The sequence below is a fragment of the Callorhinus ursinus genome, unplaced genomic scaffold (assembly GCF_003265705.2).
Source record: "Callorhinus ursinus isolate GAN/ISIS: 27379988/994484 unplaced genomic scaffold, GSC_fseal_2.0 scaffold6, whole genome shotgun sequence".
Classification (NCBI taxonomy): Eukaryota; Metazoa; Chordata; class Mammalia; order Carnivora; family Otariidae; genus Callorhinus; species Callorhinus ursinus.
In genome coordinates this window covers 39,012,621-39,034,807 of record NW_027397068.1, presented here as the reverse complement: position 1 = coordinate 39,034,807, position 22,187 = coordinate 39,012,621, and the positions used below count along the sequence as shown (strand labels likewise).

The following is a 22,187-nucleotide window of genomic DNA, read 5'->3' as shown; positions in this document are numbered from 1 at the left end:
TGGCTACTTTTACTTTTTTTCTTTCCATATAATTTTTTTTAAGATTCTATTTATTTATTTTAGAGAGAGAAAACGCAAGAGTGAGTGGGGGGAGGGGCAGAGGTGGAGGGAAAGAATCTCAAGCAGACTCTGCCCTGAGCACAGAGCCCAGTGCAGGGCTCAATCTTATAACCTGAGATCATGACCTGAGCCGAAACCAAGAGTTGGGCACTTAACTGACTGAGCCACCCAGGCGCCCCTCCATATAAGTTTTACATTCAGTTTGTCACACAAATCAGCCCACTGGGATTTTAATTATCATTGGAATGAATCTATAGATCAATAGTGAGTTAATTGACATCTTTATAATACTGAGTTTTCCAGTCTGTTAACATGGTATATATCTCTGTTTAGTTTAAGTGTTCTTTAGTTACTCTCATTAATATGTTTTTTTCCAAAGAGATTTTCTATATCTTGTGAATTTAATATTTGTAGACTAATATTATATTCCTCTGTATGTACTACAGTATGTGGAAATATCAGTCTGTGGTTAAGAACATGGACTCTTGAATCACATTGCCAGAGTAATCTTAGATAAGATTTTTAACCTCCCCATGCTTCTATTTCCTCATATGGAAGTGGAGAGAGTGACAAAGTTCCTCACAGAGTTGTGAGACTAAATATGTTATGCCTCTCCCAAATGTAGAACATGGTAAACATCTGATAGTCTGTGAGATTTAATGTATATACAAATTATTCATTCATTTCATTATTCTCTTTTAAAAATGTTTCTTTTAGATTATTAGTGGAGGTATTTTGTTGAACTCTTATAAAAAGCTTAATATTTAAGTTATTGCATAATGTACATTTAAACTAACTTCATAACTGAATTGAATACACATCTTTATGATATTTAATATTCTAATCCAGATGGGTGCTATGTCTAGTGAAAATTTTTACATTATTTAGTGACATATTTTAGCTCTCTACATATAGGACCTATGCATTTCTTATTAGTATCTTCTGTGTTATTATTTTTGCTATTGTTAACACAATTTCTTTTCCCATGGTAATGTTTTAATTGGTTCTTACTGGTATGTTACTACTAGTATATTATATGTAGATTATTTTTTGTATTTTGTTACTGGTTACCCTCATAATTCTCATATTCATATATCTCATACACACACACACATAATTTTTTTCCTCTTATTTCTAGTTATTTTCTCCATATCAACCAAATGGCACATCATACTTTTAGTTGCTTAGATATAAGTCTTGGAGTTTTTTTCTATTTTTCTATAATGTATTACCAGAAACTTTGTGGCTTGAAACAACGCACATTTATTTATTTATTTATTTAAAAGATTTTATTTATTTATTTTGACAGAGAAGAGAGACAGTGAGAGCAGGACCACAAGCAGGGGCAGTGGGAGGGGCAGAAGCAGGCTTCCCGCGGAGCAGGGAGCCCGATGTGGGGCTCGATCCCAGGACCCTGGGATCTTGACCTGAGCCGAAGGTAGATGCTTAACGACTGAGAGCAAGCACCCAGGCACCCCAGAAACAACACACGTTTATTATCCCAGTTTCTGTTGAGGTACACCTTTAGCTGGGTCCTCTGTCTATAGTCTCGTAAGGCTACAATCAAGGTGTCAGCTGGGGCTGTGGTCTCATGTGAAGCTCAATTAGGGAAGGTTCTGTTTTCAAACTGACACAGATTGTTGGTGGAATTTAGTTCCTCATGGTCTTAGGACCAAGGGTCTTGTTTTCTTGCTGCCTAGATGCTAGAGGCCTCTGCAGGTTGTCTGTTGAAGGCTGCCCTCAACTCCTAGAGACCAATTGCAATTCCTTGCTGCGTGTTTTTCCCCAACATGGCTGCTTGCTTCTTCAAAGCTATCAAAGGAGAGAGATTCCAGGAAGAAGGACACAAACTCTTATGTAATATAATCATGTAATCATATCTGTTCTCTCACCTTTAACATTCTCTGATTAGAGGCAAGTCAAAGGTCCCCTGCCTACACTCAAGGGAATCATGAGTACCAGGAGGGTAGGGACCACCCCAAGAGTCTGTTCACCACAGAGCTATTCTTCTGTTTAATAGATTCTTTACTAACAAAACCCTTTTTAAGTCATTATCTAATCTTATTGCTATAAGCTTATTGCTATAGCTTTTAAAATTGGTGTATCTCTTTCGGTCCCTGCCTAATTTCAGCCTATTTTGTATACAGTAGCCAGAGTGATCCCATTTAAAAACAAATCAGATCATGTCAATTCTATACTCACAAGGTTTCTCTTTTCAGGGTAAAACCATACTCCAGTGGTTTCTCATGTCATCAGAGAAAAATCTGGAGTTACTACAATGGCCTTAGAGAGTCCCGTGTGTTCTGGACCCCTAATATTACTTTGACCTCATCTCCTAATACTTTTCCCTTGTTTATTCCTCTTCAGTTATACTTGGCACCTCACTCTTCAAACATGCCAGAAATGCTCTCGCCTTAGGTCCTTTTTTCAAGCTGTTTGTTCTGCCAGGGACACTTTTCACTCCGATAGGTCCATGGCTTGCTTCCTCATTTCTTACAGGTCTTTACTGAAGTGTGTCACCTTCTCCGTAAGGTCTTTCCTAACTACCTTATTTAAAATTACAGTTATCCATCCCTATTACCCCCTTGTTAAAACTCTATTCACTTTCCTGCTTTAGTTGTATCCATGCTGTGTTTTGTTTAACTCTTTATATTGTCTTCCCCTCCTCTAGTATTTTGCATTCCATAAGGACTGGGATTTTTGTGCCTTTGTGTTCAGTGATGTATCCTGGGCGCTTCCAACAGTGGTTGGGACTTAGTAGATATTCAACCAGTATTTCTTAGAATTAAGTAAATTGAATTTTATGTCATGGAGGAGTGGTTTCCAAATAAACAGTTTCATTGTCTTCTAATAATGAACCTTATTTCCTTTCAGATTGTTTTTTTATTTTCATCTGTCTTTGCATTTGGTTTAAACTTCTAGATGATGTTAAATAATAATAGGCAATTTTGCCTTCCTCATGACCTTAATGGGAATGCATTTCCTGTTTATGCTTTTAGCTCTTGCACTGAGATAAATTTGTTTTTTAAATCAAATTAAAGAAGTAACCTTTCTTTAATTTACTTAAAATTTCTTGGAGGGCAGGGAATAGTGTGTGGATGTTGAATCTTGAGTAGCTTTTAAGCATCTGGTCAGATGATTATATCGTTCTTTTCTATTACATATTGATGTTATGAATTACATCAGATGTTTTAATATTAAACTATTCTTTTCTTCCTGGAAGGAACTGTACTTGGTCACAGTCTGCTATTCTTTTAATTTATTGCTGGGCCAAATTTGCTAAGCTTTACATTATTCCTAATACTTGTAAGATCTTAAAAGTTCTACATCATTTGTTAAAGTTTCTATTTACTCATTCTCTAATGAGGAGAATTCTATCTGGCGTGTATTTGCTCTCAGAGTTGCTCCAGTTCACCTTGGACCATCTCATGGTACATTTAGATCCTATAGACCCCTTCTTTCCAACATAAACCAGAGGACACTGAGGGTCAGTTTCATTTCCTATTGATTATTTAGTAGCCTAGAGAAAGCAGAAAGGTCACTAGGTTTCCCTATACCTTCATAACTGAAAGCCTTATTATTTAATTGATCCTTCTTATTTTTCTAACAATATCTATCCTCCTTTTTCTTGGAGCACCTTTGTATGTATCTCATGGTATTTCTTTTTGGAGAGAGATGAAGTATTTCATTATTAGCTGTTTGTAGAAGGTTCATGTTGAAGAAAAAGCAGGGTTATATTTCCAGTTAGCTGGAATTTTTCTATAGGCCTAAGTTTTGGGTGTGTGAGTGTCCCTTTTTTGTGCTGTCCCCACCTATCTTACTATGGAGGTAGTTTTGTTATTAATAATTATCTCTATAACTAATAGTTAATAAGTGATTTTTCTGACTCCTTGTTCCACCTTCTTCCTTCTACTAAGAAACATAGTAGGACCAGGGATACTCCTGGTGCTGTCTTATGTATTCTTTTTCCACTGTTGGAAACAGAGAATAAGGTTTTCCATGTATGTTATATCCCTAAATTTTGAGAAATTTGTTGTTTTTACTCAGGAATTTATTCTTGGCAGGGGGGAGGGGAGGAGTTATTTTGCTATGTTTTGCCTGTAATGGGCAGCCATGACATTTTTTTCTCAATTTCTATCCCTCCCCTAGCAGTATTTGTTCTATTTTTGCTATTTTTGTATTTTGTTCTATTTGTTCTCCATTCCGTCACTTTCAACCTGGAGGTGTCTTTAGCTCTAAAATGGGTCTCTTGTAGGCAGCATGCAGATGGATCTTTTTTTTTTTTTTTAATCCATCCTGATATGCTGTGTCTTTTTTTTTTTTTAAAGATTTTATTTATTTATTTGAGAGACAGAGAGAATGAGAGAGAAAGCACATGAGATGGGGGGAGGGTCAGAGGGAGAAGCAGACTCCCTGCTGAGCAGGGAGCCCGATGCGGGACTCGATCCAGGGACTCCAGGATCATGACCTGAGCCGAAGGCAGTCGCTTAACCAACTGAGCCACCCAGGCGCCCTGCTGTGTCTTTTGATGGGAGCATTTATTACATTTACATTCAGAGTATTCAGATTATTGATAGATATGCATTTCGTGCCATTGTATTGCCTGTAAAGTCATTGTTTCTGCAGATTTTCTCTGTTCCTTTCTGGCCTTTGTTGCTTTTGGTTTTTCTTTCCCTGTCAAAGAATTCCCTTTGGTATTTTTTGTAGGGCTGGTTTTGTGTTCACGAGCTCCTTTAGTTTTTGCTTGTCTGGGAAACTCTGTCTCTCCTTTAATTCTGAATGACAGCCTTGCTGGATAAAATATTCTTGCTGCCGATTTTTCCCATTCAGCAAACTGAATATATCATGCCACTTTCTTCTGGCCTGCGAGGTTTCTGTGGAGTGATCTGCTGCTAACCTGATTTGTCTTCTCTTGCTGCTTTCAGCATTCTTTCCTTATCTATGTATTTTGCAAATTTTGCTACAATATATCTTGGTTTTGGCAGGCTTTTGTTGATTTTGATTGGAATTGTTTATGCCTCCTTGATTTGGATGTCTGTTTCTTTCCCCAGATTAGGGTAGTTTTCAGCTATAATTTGCTCAAATAAACCTTCTGCCCCTTTTTCCTTCTCTGGTTCTTCTGGGGTTCCTATGATATGTATGTTATTATGCTTTATGGAGCCACTGAGTTCCCTAAGTCTGTATTTGTGATCCAATATTTTTCTTTACCTCTTCTTTTCAGGTTCATTATTTTCCATAATTTTATCTTCTATATCACTTATTCATTCTTCTGCTTCTTCCATCTTTGTGTTCATTACATACAGTCTGTTGCATTTTGGTTATAGCATTTTTTATTTCAACCTGACTAGTTTTTAGGTCTTTTATCTTTGTGGTAAGGGTCTCTCTGCTTTCTTCTATGTTTTCCTCAAGTCCAGCTAGTATCCTTATGGTTGTTGTTTTAAATTCTGGTTCAGGTATATTACTTATATCTGTTTTGATTGGCTCCCTGCCCATGACCTCTTCTTGTTCTTTCTTTTGGGATGAATTCCTCCATCTTGGCATTTTGTCTATGTCTGTCTTTTGTGTGTTAGGAAAGCTGTTCCTGTTCCTAATTTCACTAGAGCTGAAGCTTTGCAGTGGCCTATGATCAGTAGACCTGGTGCATGCACTGGGTTTGTGCTGGTCTTCTGGGGGAGGGCCCTGCTGCTGCTCTGGCTCTCAATCACACTTGCCCTATTAAAAAGGGACTTGCAGAGCACAGGGGGCAGGGTGTGGTGTAAGCTACTCAAGCCTCCACTGTGTGTACTGTGCCTCTTGCTAAAGTCCTTCTGTGCTGATAGGAGGGGTGAAATTGGTGTCAGCCTGCTCTTGTTCATGGACAGAGGAGTTCACACCCATCACTGTTCAGGAAGCCCTCACAGAAGAACAATCTCCCCTCTGGTGTCCCTGGCTTCCGTGAGATTCCTGCCTTCACGCTGTCTGTGACCAAGCCATCTGCCTACCGGTGGCCTAGTGCTCTTGTGTTTTATCTCAGGCTTGCAGCTGGGTTTTAAAACTCCAAATTTTTGAGACCTGGCACTGATCCTCTGGGGGAGGGTCTCACTGAGCTGTGGCTAGTACCGGTTTGTCCCAGAAAAGCAGTTGCATGATAGTTCAGGAGTTTGGAGTTTATGGTAAATGATAGTTCAGGAGTTTGGAGTTTATGGTAAAGTGTGGCAAAAAGCCCACATCCAGATTAGCTGCCCTCAGCAGACATCTCTGCTCATATGCTAACGAACAGGGCAGCTCAGTAGCACCTGCGGCTGTTTTGTCTCCTGATAGACAGGAGACACCTCTCCCAAATGCACTCCAAGATGGGGAACTCTCTTCCATCATGACCCAGGGGATCCTCAGAGCATGCCATCAGCTCCAGGGCCTCTGCCCTCCTTCTCTACAAGAGCACTGCTCTGCCCCACAGGTTTATCCTGGCAGTGGTGTGGACTTCTAAGACTTCAGAAGCTGCACTGTTTATAAAAACTTGGGATAATCAGCCCCTCTTATTTTTGCACTCAGTGTTTTTGGGGAAGTGTTTTTGTGTAATCCCCTGTGTGCTTTCTCTCTGCCTCTCTCTCTCTTTTTTTTCTCTCCTCTCATCTCTCTCCATGATCAGGGCTCCCTCCTCTCTGCAGCACCCACAATTCTTTTCTTCCCCAAATCACATCACCACACCTCCTACCTTCCATGATGTGGCCTCTTTTCTTCTTCTAGTTGTGCAGTCTGTTCTCTCAGTCCTCAGATCAATTTCCTGGGTGTTCAGAATGATTTGATAATTATCTAGCTGTGTTCAAGGGATGAGGGAAACATAACGTCTTCCTACTACTCCACGATTTTAACTCCTCTTGCCATTTTTGACTCTTAAAAGCATCTGCCAAACATTTTTTCTCTCTATGGATGCTATTGAATAGGTAAAGCATGCAATTGCACCAAAATTCAAAAACTATAAAAGACATTCAGTGAGAAGTATGTTCCTCTCCAGTCCCTCAGATCTCCTCCCCATCCCCAAAGCTAACAATTCTTACCAGTTGTTTTGTCCTTGGAGAGAGATTCTGTGTAAAAACATATACGTATTTAGGGGCACCTACGTGACTCAGTCAGTTAAGCGTCTGACTCTTGATTTTGGCTCAGGTCCATCTCAGGGCCATGGGATTGAGCCACACATCAGCTCCACATTTAAGATTTTCTCTCTCTCCCTCTCCCCTTGCCCTTCCCTCTGCTTGTGTGCACATGCTCTTTTGCTCTCTCAAAATAAATAAATCTTTTTTAAATAACCCCAAAAACAAAACAAAAAAGACTCAAATATGTATTTATTTATATTCAAATGCTTTTCCATTTTTGTTCAAATGCTACTGCTACATACAATGCTTTGTGCCTCTCCTTTTTCACTTAACGTACTTTGGAGATAATTCTTTATCTAAACATATGTAGCTGCTTTGTTCTAATATCTGCATAGTATACCACTATAAAATCTACTCCAAACACTTGAACTTCATTCTATGAGTGGACACTTAAAATTTTTTATTTACTCTTATGACCACTCAGCAATAAGTATTCTTATAAGTATGACTTTATGCTCATGTTTGACTATAACTCTAAGATAAATTAGGAAATGAGTGATTAGAAGGTTAGTTTCTTCTTGGATCTCCTGTTTCCTCAAATGCCACCTTTCAGAGAAATTGTCCCTAACCACTCAATCTACCCTAGCCCCTGCTGTTACCTTCACATTATCTTTTTTATATACTTTATCATAGAATTTTTGAACATATAAAAAGTAGAAAGAGCAATAATATAATGAAAGTTCATGTACCTTGTTTTTATCAATTACCAGTATTTTCCAATCTTGTTTTAGCTCTCTCACTCCCATACACACTTTTTTCTTAAGTACCTTAAAGCAAATTCCAGATATGCCATTTTACCTATGAACAGTTCAGTATGTATCTCTAACATATAAGCCCTGTTTATAAAAAAAAAAGCATGACCACTTTGTCATTGTTACAGCTAACTTAACACCATTTTCCTGATCTCCTCTAGTACTTATCCCATATTTTCCTGTGTAACTCAAAAATGCATTTTAGTTTTTGCTTGAATCACAGTCACAACACAATCTTCACATTTGCTTTTAATTTATAAATTACCTTATCCGTTTTTCATATTTTTTCCCCAGAAGAAATAATATATAATGATGTGTGGGATTTTCCAAATTATTGATTTGGTTGACTCTTTCCTCCTTGTGGTCATCTTTTTTAACATATTTCTCTGATTTTTGTATTTCCTGTAAACTGATAGTGTAATGTGTAGTAATTGTTGGTTAGTTTCAGGTTCAGTTTTCTTGGCAAGAATATTTCATAGATTGTGCAATGAATGTCCTCTTGTATCACAATGGGAGCCACATGATTTCCACTTATCTTTCTTTTAGCAATGTTGAGAGACAGGTGGAAATCATGCATGTTTAGAGAGAGATCAGTGTGTTTTGGTATTCTCAGCTTTATTTGACAATTATAAAGTCAGACATTGACATTTCACCTAGTGAGCATTTCCTGGATTGGTAGCAAAATGATTCTGTCATTTCTTATGTAATTAATTGTTGATAAAAAGTGGTGGCAATTTACAGTTTTTATAGATTTGCTAATGTTCCCTGTATAATTTTTAAATTAGTTGTGAGAACTTACTAGTCCTAGATTTAGATAATTTTTTTAGAAAAACTGGATTAGAAATTGCCCATGGTCTTTAAATAATATGCCAAAGAGAAAAACTTTTGAAGTCTACTACTAATCAAAATTATTACAAATGTATTTGAAGTAACTGATATTTCTCATAAAATTTGTATTTCCATGTGTAGGTATTACTTTGAGACACCAAGAAAGTTTCTAAACTTTTAGAATATATTTTATAAAATCTGTTTTTATTGTTTCTGTTTATATAGGTTATTAAGTGTGGTATGCTGTGATCTAGACACTCTTCTCCTACTAGAGGCTCAGTATCAAGTATCTGAAATGTTACTAAATGCTCAAGAAGAAAATATCTTAGAGACCTCTGAAAGCCACAGGTAAAAACAAAAACAAAACTGTTAAGACAGTATTATTAACAATAGTTTTCTTTACAGATGCTCTGTTAAGACAGTAATTTTGTGTATATAGTTTCATGTTTTCCCCTATCTGAATTCAACAGATTTGAATAACAGAGTAAAAAGCAATTAAAATATAAATGTCACCATTAGAAAGATTGTGATAGATGTTCATGGGGAAAGCTTGAACAGTACTCCTTTCTGAGTTTTTGTTTAAGACCTGATTTTATTGATGGTTCCATGAAGTTGTATCACCTTTAAATTCAGGCTGCATGTGTAAGAGGAGTCATTAAACAAAATGTTTGATTTTGTGTCCCTTGTAGTAACTCTTTACTTCATTCTCTTAATTATGTTAATTCATATTCATAAGCTCCGTTTATTGCAAAACGAGGTTATGGTAATATCTTGATGATTTTTTTCTACTACACTTGTCATTACTTTAATTTGGCTGACATTTTGAATACACATTCAATATCTGGTATTGTTTTCATGTCAGTAATTAAAAAAAAATTGTGCTTCCATTCTAGCTGGGATTTAGAAGAATATAGAAGACCAGGCACATTACTGGATTCTCTAGATTTGATATAGAAGGATGGTATTAACAGCTGCAGGAAGTGTGGAACCTGCTCAAAAGCAACATTTAGATTTTGAATTTAAGGCGCTGAGTCTAGAACCTAAGGGAACCTTTACTAAAAATGTGAAAAAGTCATTGTGGAAATAATGTAGGTCTTAATTCCATTTCTTTAAATGCAGTAACATTTGACAAGAAAATATTATTTCATAATATTTATCTGATTATATCAATTATATCTCCATCAGTTCTTTGCTTTCTGACAAAAACTATAAGATAAAGTGAATTTAGCCCTTTTTAAGTGATACATTGTTAATCTTTTTCCAGACTTTTCTATAGAAAATTTTCTTTTTTCTTTACATTCCACTGTTGGTTTTGGAATTAAACCATATTCAATTAAGATAACAAAATTGATATGTTTATATTTCAGGGATTTCATAATTGATGGCTTATCGGTAGAGAGAAATCATGTTCTTGTTAGAATGAATTTTATTGGTGGTCCCATGGAACGTATTTTGCCCCCAAGGGTACTGGAGAAGGTGAGTAGGGTAAAGAGGAATATTTGTCAATAGAAAAGCTGTAGGATACAAATAAACACTTTAAAATGAAAATAGCAATCAAAAGCTAATGATGTAATGTATGGTGATTAACATAACAATAAAAAATTAAAAAATAAAATAAAATGAAAATAGCATTCTTTGTGACAGAGGGGTCATAAGTGTTTGTGTTGCCAAGTAGGCTATAGTTTCATTAAAAAGTTGTCATTTTTCTGTGTCTATGATGTTTACTTTCAACGTCTTTGTTTTTCATGATACCTAATTTTTATTAGATGAAGATATTTTTTGTATTTAATTAGCAATATTGAGTACTTCTTTCATCAATATTCATAGACATTGTCTTTCCCTTGAAGCGCCTTTTTTTTTTTTAAGTACATTTTCGCTCTGTCAGTCTGGGAAAGATGAGATAGAAATGATTGACAATACAAGATAAACAGTTTGGTTTTTTGAATTTGTTTCCTATTTCAATATAGGAAATACAGGTTTCTTTCGAAGACTATAATTTCTCTTTGATGGAAAAAAAAATAGTAAGGCTACCATTATCAGTCCTAGTTGCTAGAACAAGTTACCATATATTTGTCTTCAGGACTTGTGTAATGTCATTTCTATTACATTTCATTTCAGTTATTATCCTTTGGAGTATTGAATTGTAATTGTCAAATAGGTTTTGGTTAGTTAGGCTACAACTCTAGTATCTATGAAACAAAAGCCAGTTTAAATTTGTATTTCAGAAAGCCTTAAAATTCAATATATTATATTACTTCCTGAAGTCCTTTGTCTTCTTTTTAGGGTGATGATCCATATCCTTGGCCAATGTTTTCATCATATCCTTTACCAAACTGCTATCTGTCAGAAGTTACAAAAAATGCTGATCTAAAAAAAGGTAAGATACTTACCATCAACTGCCATGTTATTTTAGTGCTTTTGTGGTTATAATTTGAAAAACGATAAAGTAGTATTATGGGAGATTAATACTATTTTTCATTCAGCTTGTGTATATAGATACATTTATGCCTATTTCTTTGTAAGTTTCTTACTGGATTATTTGTATGATGTTGAATAATTCTTATCAGAACCTTTTGGGTTTAAAAAAAGGAGTTATGATTTTTGATGAATTCTAGATACATAGGACTTTATTCAGCAGAGTAATATTTTTTAGTATCTGCATGCCATGCATAAGTTCTGGGTCCTCAAGATTTGAAATATAAATATAATATAAATTATATAAATATAATAAAAGTTCAGACGAGTTCATGAACTTTTGGAGAATACATACAAGTAATTAGATAATTGTATGGTAGTGCAGTGTGATAGGAACTAAATAGTCAAATGTGTAGCCTGCTAACATAGCATATATGCAGGACACCCTTCCAAAGAAAATCAATGTTTAAAGCAAGGCACGAAATATGTATTTTTGGGTAATATAAGAGCATTTTTGACAAAGGAAAACAGCAGAGAGGCTTGAAAGGAGCAAATTATATTCAGAGAACTGTGAGTAGTTCAGGATGTCTGAGATTTGGTATGTGAGGGCAAGAGAGACCAGAAGTGAGACAACTGGTATGCCAAGGTCAGCCATAAGACAAGTGTAGCTCAAGACTTTATTGTGAGAGCAATGAAAATTCAAACCATTCTTAGAGAATTCTAAGATGAAATATGAAGACACATGATCAAACTACTCATTAATTTGAGAAGTTAAACCTTTTATCAGTGCGATCTTCTTTAATACTATTGAAGTGCTGGAAAAAAATAGCAGGTATAAGATTCATTTAACATAGGTTAAGATTTTATGGAGTGATTGTTAAAAAAATGTTTCTGTGTGAGACTTCATGTATCTTTCACTTTTTCCTACATTTACTTGCTTTGAAACTATTATAAGAAGCCATCAATTGATATGTATTGTTTTTATTTCTATCCAGTGTTTGAGATACACATTATATTTCTCACAGTTGCATAGAGACAAAAATTGTGCTTTGTTTTTTATTTCAATCTACTTAGGGGTTAGGGAAAGAGAAAGGGAGCTTTTTAAGGTTTTTTTTTTTTAAGGTTTTTAAGATTTTATTTATTTGAGAAAGTGAGAAAGAGCGCAAGAGAGAGAGCGTGAGCAGGGGAAAGGGCAGAAGGAGGGGGAGAAGCAGATCCCCTGCTGAGCAGGGATTCCCAGTACGGGGCTCGATCCCAGAACCCCAGGATCATGACCTGAGCCAAATGTAGACACTTAACTGACTGAGCCACCCAGGTGCCCCTAAAGTTAATATTTGTCTTTATAATGCACTAAAAATTTTGCCTTTGTTTTCCTCTTGTGCAACCTGATCTATTGCTTTCAGAGATGTGTGAGTGATAGGTAGTATTTTTCAAGAAAAAACTCTTGAGAGAATACCATTTTGAACACTTTACCCCACTGACTCAAATCTTTCAGTGAACCCCAGCCTTTCTCAGTCTGTTATTCTCATGCTTTCCTGTTCCTACTTTCATTCTTCTTAATGCCTTTATATTTTGTCATTGTTGTTGTAGGTTTCATCATTTATTTGCCCCCTCGTTCCTTTATTTAACATTTTTCTCAAGTGCTAATTACCAGGTGCTTCACTAGGCATTGGAGATAAAATGATGTATTAAGACATGATCCATTCTTGGTACCCCAACCCTTTTCCTGATCCTTTCCTTGTTATAATAAAGCATTGTTATCTTTGCTGAGTTTCACTTGGAAATTAATATTAATTTTTTGAACAACAAATTCATTCATTATCAGTTTTATTATGTGACTGTCATATTTGATAATTTGGTTCTTCAAAATAGTTCGATTAAAAAAATGTCCCTTATTTTTTTAAACAGAACAGGGCAGACAGAAATAAGAAAAATAAGGTTAAATGGACACTTCCTGAAAAGAAATGATACAACATCAATTCCTAGGAATTGGTTTACAGAGGAATATAATTTTATTCCTGCTCTACTCTTGTGAGTGATTTAGAAAAGGGAGTAATAATAGCATCTCTGTCTAGCCCAGAAGATAACTGTAGAATGGTTATTAACCGTAAGTGGGCCCATCATACTGCCGGGCAGTCATACTTGGTGTCCCCAGGTCCATGTTCTCCCACTCTCCTAGATGACCATTTTAAAATCTTCTCTCATCAAACCTTCACTCCATCCCTGCCCATCCTATCCAATGATATAATTTTGTTTTCTAGGTTACTGAGGAAATAGAAACAGAAAAAAATCTTCCATGTGCTCCTGATAAACACCAACTCACTTAGCTGAATCTATTCCAATTTCGGGTTTTTGTTACTATAAATAAACCGCCAATGTCACTGAGAAAGGCTGGCTGCTACATTCCATCTTCTTCTCAAAGATAATGCTTCTCTCAGTTCTCCCTTTTTCCTTTATTGCTGTTTTTGGGGGGTGTTGTGGGTGGGTCTCCATTGTGGCTCTTTGTGGACCGACAAACATACTATTAATTCTTCCATATTTAAAATATCTTCTTTTGAACCCACTTTTAAATTTCTGTCTTTTTTTCTTGCAAAATTCTTTGAAGGAGTTGTCTAATCTTGATATTCCAGTAACTCCTTCCATTCTCTCCTGAACCCACAAAGCTAAAGAAGCTTTCACTCCTACCATTACACTGTGATTAGATCAGTCCTCATCCTACTAGATTTAACATTATTATTTAACATGTTCACTTCCTCCCTTTCTTTTGAAACACTTTCTTCACGTGGCTTCTAGAAAATGCATGATGGGATTTTCCTCCTGTGTTTCTGGCAAATTCTTTTGTCTCCTTTGATCTTTCACTTCCCTCTAACCTCTAAGCTTTGGAGTGCCCCAGGGCTCAGTTCTTAGTCGCCTGTTTTTGTAGCTGTACTTACTCTTGGGGAACATCTCATCTCATGACTAAAATCCTGCCCAGTATACTGATGGCTGTCAGATTTATATCTCTAACCTCTATCTCTCCCCTCAACTCTGCATTCATATCTAACTGCGTACTTGACACCTTTGCTAAGGAGGGTTAATAAGCATATCACGTCTAACAAGTCTGACATAAACTTCTCATACTTCCTCAAAATCTATTCCTTTGGTTTTGTTACTCATTTTAGAAGTGGCAACTTTTGCTTCCAGTTCTTTAGGCAATAAACCTGAAGGCATTCTTTGACTTCTCTTTGTCTTCATACCCACATCTAATCTGTCAGCAAACACTCTTGACTCTGCCTATCTGAAATTACTTTCTCTCTTGCACGACAGCCTTCCTCTCTCATCTGTATTATTGCAGTAATCTGCCAAGTAGTCAGTGTGTTCTCAACAGAGTAATGCTGCTGAAATGTTCATTGCATCACGTTACTCCTTAATTGAAACCCTCCAATGGCTTCTCATCGCTAACAAGGCCCAATACATTTGTGGCTTCATTCCTGTCAATGCTGTTTTACTTTAGTACCATTTCAAACCTCTTTAATTCCACATTTCCCCACCATATTGGACAACAACTTCTATTCTTTCTCTTTGTCTCTAAAACACAAGTATTTGACTAAGACATTATTCTCAATTTAATAGCAGTACCTAATATGTTCTCCTAATAATAGTGGTCCTAGTTTTGTTAAGCAGGAGAGAATGATCTAGGCATTGGATAATCCAGAATGTACATCACAGAGATATCTCTCTGAACTCAATAAGAAAAATGGAGCCAAATGAATTTCTAACACCTGTAAAGCTAAATTGAAAGTATGTTTCTGGTTAAATACAGTTTAATAAACTAAACATTGTACAATTTTAAATATACTGTGTTTAAACTTATAATACTTTAAAACATAGCTATTTTGAAGGCAGGAGTTCTTATACTTTTCATTTTGCTTTTTTTATTGGAAAATAATGATCCATTGATTCTGATAGGTGTTATTTTACTTGTCATTTGCACTGCAAAATTTTGGGATATAATTTCATTGTTGTGGGGGGAAAAATCAACTTTGGTTGTGTGCACATGGTGACATCCTCTCATTTGTCTCCCAGCTTCTACATTTATCCTCCTTGCTACAGTTAGCATCTCCTCATCTGTTAAATTGCCTCTTGTTAGCTCATTGGCATTAGTGTTAGCTATTAGATAATTTATCTTCATCTGTAAATAAGAATCTTGAGACATCATCTGGTTCAGTTATTTTTCTTTGTGCACCATTTTAGAGTCACCATACTAAAATGTAAAAGCCCTTTAAAAGCTAGTGATTAATATTATCTATTTGTGTATGTATATATGTATATTACGTGTATACATATATAAGCATGTACAGGTATATATGTACACATGTGCACGTGTGTGATATATAAATAATCTTACACACATGAAAAAATTCTCTTCCACGTGGTAGAAATAACTTGGATATTATCTTTATGTTATATTATAAAATAATCAGCATTCTAGATTACATCTGTACTCTATATACCTTATTACTGTGGAATGCATGTCTTTATCAGGAGACCATTTGGATCTATATTCACTCAGCTGGGGCTGGTATCTTCAAAGTAGAGAGTTGAGTTTTTTGTGTCATGGCTTGTATGTTTCTAGTACTGACAGGGCCATCCCAGCAGGAAAAGCACAGCACTGACTCCCAGGGCCACTGGCAGCAGGGCCACGTGGCATTGTTTTTCTTTGATCTTAGAAATTCGGATGGCTACTCATTGAAAGCCTCAAATATATTAGTGACTCCTAATGCAAGTGAACTTCTGCATGTTCCTTACAAGTCCACCATATCACTCTTTACCCATATATCCTTCCAAAGGCCCTTTCTTAAAAAACAAAAAACGAAACAAAACAAGAGAGTTTACCTCCTTTGGGCTTTCTAATAAGTAAACAATAACAGCTAATGGGAGCCAGCTGTATAAACAAATGTGTCACTTTCCCATTCTTTTCTCTCCCTTGCCCTTGACTTCATCTCATGGCCTTTCTCTCTATAGTAATTGATCTACATACTCTGCATAACCCTATAGGTCTTGTTGTTTTGTTTAGTTAAAAACAGCTTTATTGAAATGTAATTAACATACTATATAATTCACCTATTTAAAGCATGCAATTCAGTGACTTTTTAGTATATTAATAGATATGTACAACCATCACCACAAACAACTTTAGAACATCTCACCACCTCATTTTCACCACCAGTACTCCCTTTTCCCCCACTTCTCTCACCCAGCCCTAAGCAACCACTAATCTACTTTCTGTCTCTGGAGATTTCTCTAGTTTGGACTTTTCATATGAATGGAATAGTGTAGTATGTGGTATTTCATGACTGACATTTTTCCTTAGCATAATGTTTTCAAGGTTTATCTCTAAGGTTCGTTCATGTTGTAGTATGGATTAGTACTCCATTCCTTTTTATAATTAAATAACATTCCATTATGTGCAAATACCACAATTTGTTTATATATTTATATCTGCTGATGGACACTTGGATTGTTTCCACCTTTTGGCTATTAGAAATAATGCTGCGGTACACATTCACGTACAGATTTCTGCGTGAACATATGTTTTTATTTCTCTAGAATATATACCTAGAAGTAGAATTGCTGAATTATATGGTAATTCTATGTTTAATAGTTTCAGAAACTGGCTCACTGTTTTCTAAAGCAGCTGCGCCATTTTACCTTTTCACCAACAGTATTATGAGATTCTCATTTCTCCACATCATCATCATCATCATCATCATCATGTTATGATCTGGCCATCCTAGTGGGTGTGAAGTGCAGTTTCATTGTGGTTTTGATTTGCATTTCCCTGATGACTAATAATGTTGAGCATCTCTTCATGTTATATATCTTTCTTAGAGAAATGACTATTCACATTCTTTGCCTATTTTTTAAATTATTTGTCTTTTTATTATTGAGTTCTTTATATATTCTAGATATAAATTCCTTATGGGATATATGATTGGGGAACTTCTTTCATATCTCGGAATACATTAAGTTTACGCCTCTGGGCCTTTGCTGTTGATGTTCGCTTTTCCTGGAGTACTACCTCCTCCTCTTTACACAGGTAGTTCCTTCTTAACCTTTTATGCTGAATCTGAATGTTACTTCTTCAGAGAAGTTATCTCCACCTTATCTAAAACATACTTCTTCCCTTCTGGCTTGCTTTCTGTGGATTCCTCTATTAGCACTGTACCTTACTATGAGTTTGTGTATTTGTTCACTATCAGCTGCCCTAGAGTGTAACTTCCATAAGACAAAAATGCTGCCTGCCTTAGGTAGTAGACAACAGTAAATGTCTATTGAATGAATGGATGAATTAACAATTGAATTTCTTTTCTATTTTTCCTTTCATCAAACACTATCTTCCAAATCTTTGTCAGTGGACGTTGGAAATTCCTTTCAGGTTAATATGTAAATTTAGAAGTTTTTACTCAAACCTAGAATAACCTCTTATCTCACTCATGTTTTTAGAGCATCAGTAGCTTTGCAGTTAGAAAGCCCCTTGAGCTAGACTCCTGTATATATCATTCATGAAGTATACACCTTTATTATAGTTATTTTATCATTTACAAAGTGGTACTTTATGTTTTTATAGCACATAAAAGGTACACACTGTTAGCATTACATCTCATTTTTTTCCACAATTGAAAAAAATAACCAAAAAAAGTACAGCCTTTATTCTGTGATTACTTCAAATTTAATCTTTTGTAGTTTCAGTATCTTAACTTTACTGCTTCCTCTGCTGCATTTTTACTTATCTGATAGGAAATTGATTTTCTGCCTGGCGAAATATTCTCTTTCAAATACTATATAAAAGAGTAAGTTCCTTGGTGATAATCATTCCCTTTAATGGAATGCGCCACATAATGTTAAAATCATTATAGTCTGATTGTTCAGATATTTTTAATTGGATATTCTTAGATGACATTATTCCTATATGAGAAAACAGGTCATTTTTAAAGTTCATAATATGTGAGATATAACTATCTCACTGTAGTATCTCCCCTCCCCAACATGAAGTAGTTTTTCTCTCTTCAAATTAATAAGAACAGGAGGGAGGACATCATACAAAATTGAAGTGAATTCCAGTTAAAATTTACTTTTCAGTTTGTACATTTTCAGCTCTGAATGAATTCAGTATAAAATATATGTTGAAATTAGGTTCCACGTACTGATCAAATGTCTGTTAGGACCATTCTTAGGTGAGAAACTTGAATCTAAGCCACTGTATTAAATCTAAATTATTTGCATAGATTTGGTTCCTTATAAAAGCATAAACAAACATGCAAACCATTGGCAATGTTTAATAATATGTTTGGGGGTAGAAAAGGCTTTTTGATAGGTATCACATATAAATTAATTTTGAACATTTTGTAATTGCAGACTACTATTTATAAAATAATCTTTGCAATGTATTTTGTTCAATAGAAACAAATATTAATAGAGAAAGTTTCTAAATTAGAACTGGTACTGAAGAACAAAGGTACTATAGTCTCTGTCTCTGGAGTTAGGCATTGTGCAGTGAATGAGAAATAAAGTTTATGGGTTTTGTAGTTGCATTCTTATGATGCCTGCATATTTTATCCTAGCTCTCAAGACAGGCTGGTATTTTAAATCGTTTGTATTAAAAGATACTAAAATTTAGACTTTTCAACTACAAATACTGTAATTTTGTCATTGGAACAATGTTCTTATTTTAACAAGACCATTCTCATCAATCTATATTGATTTTGTTTAATAAATTTTGTGTCCTTACTGGGTTTAATTCTTTATTCACTGATGCTACTTCTTGCTGACACTTTGATAATTTCTCTCTTTTCAGACATTAAGTCCATGCCCATGTCCTTGATGAATTATTTTCGTCTTTTTAAATTTACCAATGGGATAACAATCCATTATGTAATCTTAATAGTATAGATCAAAATTGGAATACTACCTACATAATATGTAGAAGTAAACCTTTCAAAAGGAAAAAAAGGGAGAATGAGATGAACTGTAACAACAACTACATTTTAATAAAAGAAGGAAAGTTACCCAATTAACAAGTTGAGTAGGCCAGATTATTTCATTGCTAGTCCGATAGATTATGTAAGATTTAGGATTACCATTCCTTCTCCAGTCAACTAGGAACAGAATGCCATAGGAAAACTATGTAAGAGTCTTTGAAAATAGTAAGGAATTACATAAAATATAGTACAACATAATGATGGATATTGTTCTGATTTTAAAAGCTTTTGAACTATGTCTGGTACATATAGTCAGTCTATATTTTTAGTGATGAATTCTCTCTTTTATCAACTACTTATTTAGGCCTTTATGTCAAATCAGACATTTTATTCTTATTGTTTCTAACCTTGCAATTAAGATTTATTTTCTGCAGGTAAAGGTAAATGACTTTTATTTGACATCATTCTGGTAACTGAGGGGACTGGGAGTATGAGATTATGGTTTCTTTTCACTGTAGTAAATCTCGAGATGCAGTTGTTGAGATACTTAGCTTATAAATCAGAGTAAGTATTTACTTTTGAATAATAAAACTTCTTATTTTCATGTACTTACTACTTCATGCTTGAAACATACATATCTATAGCAACCAGGGAAAACAGATCACCTGTTAGTTTAAGTGCAGATGATAAGGGAAAACGAATTCCTCATTTCTTGAAATGTGACTCATTTCTTTTATAGTAAATAATTATCACATATTTTATTATTTTTAAAGATTTTATTTATTTGACAGAAAGAGACACAGCAAGAGAGGGAACACAAGCAGGGGGAGTGGGAGAGGGAGAAGCAGAGCAGGGAGCCCAATGCGGGGCTCGATCCCAGGACCCCAGGATCATGACCCGAGCTGAAGGCAGGCGTTTAACGACTGAGCCACCCAGGCACCCCGATTATCACGTATTTTAAAAAAGGAAAAGTGATATAATTCCACAGTGAAGAATAACTGTGTAAAATATAGATGTCATGTGTTAAGAGCCCATGCAGTTCAAATAAAATGAAAATGTGTAATGAATTTAGAGACTCCCAAATTTAGAGATGTACAGAGAACTAATATACAGAATTGGGGCATATTTTCAGTTGCTTCTCAGAGACCACTCCAAAGTCTTCCCTTGTTTATTATAATAAAAGTAACCTGAAGTGACTGTGTTAAACTACATGGACAAGGACAAGCAGAAATACAAGTGGAAAGTAAATACTACACAAATAAGGTTCAGGATGAGACAAAGGTGACTATCTAAATTAAACCTAGGAATCTGTTGCTAGTTAGTTTATGAAATCTTCCATTTATTTTGTTTCTTTTGCAGAATCTGTTACGATATTCTGTGTAAAGTGGGCATTCACAATTGCATTTAGGAAAGAAGTACTAAAAGTTTTCCATGTAAATAGCAGGTTTTCTCCGCACTTAACATGAGCTTATATTTTTTCCTCCCTTTGAAACTGAGGTTCCTTTTATATTGTCCATAATAATTTTATAATCAATATAACATTTCTATGTAATAATCTTTTGAGAAAAAATTATATAGTATCCTCAAGTATGAAAAATTATAGTGCTCACCATAACAAAGACTTTCAGAGTTTAGATATGAACGATAATTGGTGAACAAGAAACTTGATGTCCCCCCTTTTTTTTCCATTTTCCTCAATGGTATTAAAGAATGAGTTTAAAATAGATTTTTTACTTTCTCTTCCAACTTTGCATTGTCTGTAAATCATAGTGGTCTGAAGGAGCAAAGAGAAGAAGAGCATATACTCACTAGACACACCAAACCAGTCTTGGGAAAACAAAACAGTAGTTGAACATGGTAACTTCATAACTAGATGTATAATTAATACACTGAAACTAAGCTATGATATGGTACTTTCTCTAAAAATAATACTGTAGGGTAAGAAGTATATAAAAACAATTGAATAAAAAATGTGAGTTAAGAAAGAAATTGTGTTCAGTGTGTAGAATATAAACCTGGATTCTTCCTGGTGAAATAGATCAACTGTTTTCTCATAACCCTAAGAAGTGAATATTCATTTCATTACAGGAGACTGGATTGTACCGAGAAAGGAGCCAGAACCTCATAAGAAGATACAACAATGAGGATTTTAAAAATTTATACTTTAAAACACTTTATTATAAAATTGTGACTAGGTTTCTTTTCAAGTGAATCATTTTATACATGCCCATACTTTTAATTGAAGTTTATTGAGTTCTTATATAGACTTTATACCAAATTAAGAACTCTAATTGATCGTATTTTAGAGGCACTAATATGCTTAGAAGCTTTTAGTCACTGTCACTTTCAATTATACCCCACATTTACATACACATATGTATGTATAATCAATTTTTTATATCAACAGAATACATCCATTTTAAGAATAGTTTGAATTTTGACATGTCTGCGCACACATAAGCACCACCGTAATCAAATATATAACATTTTTATGACTCCACAAAATTCCCTTTGTCCCTTGCAGTCGACTGCTCTCTATTCCCAGCCTCAGGCAATTACTGATTTTTTTTTCCCTCGCTACTATAGATTAGGATTTCTCAACCTCAGCACTGTTAATATTTTGGGCTGGGTAATTGCTTGTTGCCAGAGGGTCTGGTCCTGTGCCTTGTAGGATTTTTAGCAGCATCCCTGGTCTCCACCCGCTAGATGCCAGTAGAACTCTCTCTGTACTCTCCACTCCTAGGTGTGACAATCAGAAATGTCTGTGAAGACTGCTGAAGTAACTCCTGGAGAGCAAAACATAGTCCGCTTGCGAATAGCTACCAAAGATTAGTTTTTCCTATACTATTTTTTTTTTTTTTTAGCGGTTCATACATATAGAATCATATACGATACTTTGTTTGTGCCTGGTTTCTTTCTCTCAGCATAATGGTTTTGAGATGCAGCCAGTTTGTTACATGTACCATTTGCTATCTCTTTTTACTGATTGGGGTTCTAGTATGGATAAAGTATAATTTGGTTAAATTGTACCAAAACAT

The 22,187-nt window shown here is 35.1% G+C and overlaps 1 protein-coding gene across 5 annotated transcripts in view; it reads left to right on the top strand.

Moving 5' to 3' along the window:
• The window catches only part of TBC1D32 (TBC1 domain family member 32), a 208,218-nt gene that overhangs the window by 109,682 nt on the left and 76,349 nt on the right, over nt 1-22,187 (top strand). For all 5 annotated transcript variants that reach the window (XM_025864955.2, XM_025864962.2, XM_025864946.2 and 2 more), the window contains 3 exons: nt 8,999-9,121; nt 10,141-10,249; nt 11,057-11,150. In XM_025864955.2, the coding sequence (XP_025720740.1) occupies nt 8,999-9,121; nt 10,141-10,249; nt 11,057-11,150 (326 nt within the window). The remainder of the gene's footprint in view (nt 1-8,998; nt 9,122-10,140; nt 10,250-11,056; nt 11,151-22,187) is intronic.